The following is a 5000-nucleotide window of genomic DNA, read 5'->3' as shown; positions in this document are numbered from 1 at the left end:
TCACATATATATGAATTTTGTAAATGTATAAATGTGAGTATAGTGCATGTCTTTGATGTCTTTGATGAAGGTGCTAATGCAACAAACAAGAAGAAATTCAGGAACAAAAAACACCCAAGTTGCAAAGGACAAAAAAGTCTATCCTGTATCATACACAGGTGCACTCAGGTCAGGTCAAGTGTCAGCATATTTCATAAGAAGAACCAACACTGACAGTAAAGGTTCTTCTGAATTAGCACAAGCTACACTTTTTTCTTTTATTCAGAGCTCACAAAGTCAATTCATTACTACTAATGGGAAGAATTTCTAAATACTTTCAAACAATATTTCTGCACTGTCTTGCAGAAATCAAATTGTTGTATAAGGATTGCCTTAATGATATAATGCTTTCATTCTTTATTATTTATCAATTTCCTGATCAAGAGTAAAACTACATTTCTATATCTTTTGTATTAATATTTGTTCTAATACTGTTTGAAACATAGGCTTTGAGTATTTTTTTCATAAATAAGGATATAAATTTCAAAAGAAGATTTGTACTTACAAAATATTATCATATGAAATAATCTTTCCTTTAATAGAGAGAAAATAAAGATTGTCATTGCTGCAGAACCATAATAGACATGAAGCAGTTATCATAGCTAAACATTTAACAGAGAAACCCTAAACACCCACAATAAAATTGAAGAAATTAAACCTAGAAATAAGGAAATCTTATGTAAAGCCAAGCCATGATTTAAAGCCAGCAACTACACAAGAAGAAGAAGGCTGCAGCTTTTCAATCACTTTATAGTCTTATGATTGTGCTAGAACTCTTTGACTTGAATTATCTACTCACTCATATATACATTATCATTGGCAGAAAAAAAATTATCATAGTTTTGTAGTTCACTGAAATATGATTAACAAGTATATAAATTTGTAGTTCTACTTGAGCAGTTGTGAGGCAAATGAAGCCTTCTGTAATATTTATTTAAATCCTTATATATTATGATCAAGACTTTGCCTGACATCATACACCATTTGATGCTCTTGCAAAAAAAGCTGTAACAAGTGAGACATAAAAACATACAAAATGTGCATTAGTAAAAAAATATTAATTTACTTAACAAGCAATCTTATAAATTTCATAATACAAATATTCTTACTTGCTTAAGGTGGTTCTTCAGTATGGTACACTCTGGTTCTGGCAGAGGAGGAATTTCATCACCTTGCGGAGGTGCTGTTATTTTATTGGCATCTAAGTCAATCAACCATACATCATCTGGCAAGCTGTGGCAAGAAAAGTAGTATTTTAAAATAGAAATGGAGTATCCCCTAGAGCAAATGAATAAAGATATACAAGCTATTTTCTCAAAACTGGCCTGATACTTATTCATTTCAGACAGGATTATGCTAGGCTACCTGTATCAACAAGCTTGGCACATATGTTAATGTGCTGTATTTCAGTAAAACACTTTATTTACATTCAGTTTTTCATTATCCTAATTTACAGTACTTTTTGATGGTACAAGCATTCCTGAATTATTATCATGCAACCAAAAATGTCATTAAATGTCATTAACCTTCACTATTTAAAAATTCCTGCTTCCTGCCCAATATAACTTAAACTTATTATGTGCTAAATAGATCTTTTGTTATATAATGTAACATGAATCATAGCTAGTAGCATACTTTTATGTCACTGTTATAAAAATGGAAGTTATAAAGATAAATCTTAGGACACTACATGAATTTCAATACCTAATGCTGTGCCAGTGCCAACTGTCTAACCAAGTAATCTACATATCTAATCATCATCTTCATCATCAGGTGTCTAATGCTAATGCACATGGCCACATCCATCCCTCACTTCAAGCCAGGCCCTCAGCCTATCTCTGATTCCTTATGACAGGTTTGATCCAGCTGCCCTAGCCATGACTTCCTAGGTTGCCCCAAAGGTCTCCTCCACCCAGGATTGTCTCATAGAGACAACCTGATGGGCAGGGCCATCCACAAGGAAACAAGCTAGGTGCTCATATAGCCTGAGCTGACAGTCCTGGATTATGGAAGTGATAGGTCCCATATTGGTCCCACAGTGTAGCCATTGGCTGGACACCTGGTCCTGCCAATTGCACCCCCATGATCCAGCATAGGGACTTATTACAAAAGGCATCAAGATGAGACTTCAAGGCACTGGATAGCATCCAGGTTTTGTTTCCATAGAGCAAAACTGGCAGCATGAAGGCCTTGAAGACATATAGCTTGGTCCTTCTGCATAGGTACTGACATCTCCAAATGCTCTTGTTGCTTGAGTTCGTAGCTACTGCTGCCAGACTAATCCATCTACTGACTTTCTGGTATGACAGCCCAGAGACATGGACTACATTATCAATGCATGTAAAGCTCTCTGTGATTTCAACATCCTTACTACAAATATGTATCACCTGAATAGGTTTCCCTAACAAGCCCCAAAAATCCCAGATCTTGGTCTTGGGCCAGGAGACCTTTGTAGGCTGCAAACAGCCCATGACAAAACTCAAAATAGCAGTACGATACAGTCTATTGTAGACTTGTCAGGAATGAATGCAGACTGCTCTGGTCTCTGGTGCCTTAACAATCTTGCCTGTATACTGAGCAATGTAATGTCACGGTAGTTGCCACAGTCCTAACAATCCCCTTTCCCCTGACTGAGAGGGATGACCACACCCCTCAACAGGTCAGAAGGAATGAAACTAGACTGCTAGATGGAAGGCAAGATTCTATGAAAGCTGCATGCCATAGGTTCACCCAGTCTTTAACAGTTCAGGAGGGATATCCCATATGCCTGCAGCTTTCCCACCCTTCAGCTCGGAGATCACCTCACTAAACACTAACCACAAGTTCCACACTGATGGGTGGGTCCAGCATAGGAACTGTGACACCATTCCATCCAGATTAACTGCTGGAGGGTCTACCTGGCACAGCTGCTCAAAATACTTAGCCCAACGTTCAGGAATCCCAACATGATCTGAGATGATCTGTCCATCCACTGAGACCTTCAACCTCCTCAGCAAGATTCCTGATTTACGTTTCCTTGTTCCTTCTCAGCAGTGACTAAACCCTGCACACCAAGGAACTGCACAAATCCTGATTGCCATTCAATCAAGCCTTGCCCTCAGGTAATTATCAGTGGACTCCTGCACTGCATCATGCTTAAAGAATTCCAACAGAGCTACTGGGTCCATCAGGTTTTCGAGCTCTGAACTGATCAGAGACTGCTGGGCACACTCCTCCTCCATCAGTTTTTATAAGTGACACCCTAAAGTGGCCACTGGAGAGACAGGGAGTTTTGAAGTGGACCCAAAGCTTACCACAACCAGTCTATGGTCAGTTCCACAGAACTCAGCATTCCGGTAAACCCTGCAGTTCTGGAGGATCCTCCGGTGACTGCTGAAAAGAATGTGGTCTATCTCCTTGGCTACAGTATCACTATACCATGTCCAGTGATGTGGGATAACAGGAGCCAGAAATCCTCAATCTCTTGATTGAAGGAGGCTGTTCTCACTACTGAGATCAGCTCCTAAGCCATGGAAATCGACAGACATCTCATAACCAACTCGATCACAGATGGATACCACAGTGAAGTTGCTGAGTACAATGCAAATGTCCTGCCAGAGACATTTGTCAGCCACAGATGTGAGTTTGGCATAGAACACCTCAAGCATGCTTTAGTCTCAATGTCATAATATGCTTTACGACCTTTATTACCAATGGTTGAAGTCAGCTGGAGATGATTATGGTACTTCCCAAAGATTTTGACCATCACCCCAGCCCAACCAGTAGTAAGTATACCTATCTATACTGATCCTGCGCTGCCAGGTCTTCTCACCTCCAAGAGGGCAACCATCTCAACTCTCAATGGCAAGAATAAATGCTGTAGCAAGGACCAGATGTTCAAAGCTTCTACCTGGAGAGCCTGCCTGAGGAAGTTGCTCCAGGTGGACGTCACCTCTGCCTCCCCCCAACATTGCCCCATATAGTTTAAATGTCTTTAAAACTATACTCAGGTCAGGAATCTTTAAAAGTCTGATAAACCACTGGCTTGTCCATGATTTTATTATACAAGAACCACTTACCTAAAATGCTTTTTGTAGAGGAGAAAAGAGGCTGGGATGCCAATAATGTAGGGAGTGGGTGCTAGGAGAAGTTGTTCTGAGCAGCTCATACAAGTTGGCAGAAGTGGAATGATAGGGAACATGTATTCCAGTGGATAGATCATGGCTACAAAGGCTAGCACCGACATGGACAATGCATTGTTGTCACGTGACTGTAACACCAACTGGAATAAGAGAAAGTCATTTTTATATTAAATGCATAATATATGCCTGAGAACTGTGTAGTTTATACCCCCAAATTTATGATTTTCAGAAAAAGTTCAATTAAAGGTTTGCCTAACACAGAGTGAACTAATATGCTTTCAACACACTTGCATTATTTATTTGGCTGAAATAAAGGTCTGTCCATTTTTCCTGTTTCATATGCAAAACATTTACTCTACTAAACTAGTATCTTATATAAAGTCAAACAGGTGTTACTGTTTATACAACCCAGTGCAACAGACTTTGCAACAACAGGTAAGACACCTAGTAAAGAATATTAATAATCAGTCTATGAAAATATCATATGTAGGGTTCCCTTCCCTTAAATCAATCAACAAAAAATAAGTATTATGAATACCATTAATACATCATTTCCGATGCCTGTAAAGAGCATAATAACAAAGGATATTCCCTCACCTTCTGTTCAAGGATAATGAGTTCAAGTACTGTGAGGCAAGAGTCAACACCCAACAGTTCCAAAGGCAAATGGAGTGGAAAGTCTATCAGGGAGAACCTAGTGTGGTCAGGCAATGCAAAGGTTAAGGGCGGTTGGAAGTCTCTTGACAATAATTCCAGCTGTGAAAAGAAAATATGCTGATGTAGTTTAAACATATCTTGAGATATCTTTACATTTCATAAAAGAAGGGTAAAAGAAGCAGA

The 5000-nt window shown here is 39.1% G+C and overlaps 1 protein-coding gene across 12 annotated transcripts in view; it reads right to left on the bottom strand.

Annotated features, from left to right (window-relative positions):
* Positions 1-5000, bottom strand: part of LOC125029669 (MAP kinase-activating death domain protein-like) — a 98624-nt gene that overhangs the window by 70986 nt on the left and 22638 nt on the right. For all 12 annotated transcript variants that reach the window (XM_047619710.1, XM_047619707.1, XM_047619706.1 and 9 more), the window contains exons 9-11: positions 4758-4916; positions 4098-4300; positions 1149-1272 (exon numbers count right to left, since the gene is read on the bottom strand). In XM_047619710.1, coding sequence (XP_047475666.1) covers positions 1149-1272; positions 4098-4300; positions 4758-4916 — 486 coding nt within the window. The remainder of the gene's footprint in view (positions 1-1148; positions 1273-4097; positions 4301-4757; positions 4917-5000) is intronic.

Source organism: Penaeus chinensis, chromosome 10 (assembly GCF_019202785.1).
Source record: "Penaeus chinensis breed Huanghai No. 1 chromosome 10, ASM1920278v2, whole genome shotgun sequence".
NCBI classification, from domain to species: domain Eukaryota; kingdom Metazoa; phylum Arthropoda; class Malacostraca; order Decapoda; family Penaeidae; genus Penaeus; species Penaeus chinensis.
This window is presented reverse-complemented; position numbering and strand designations above follow the sequence as displayed.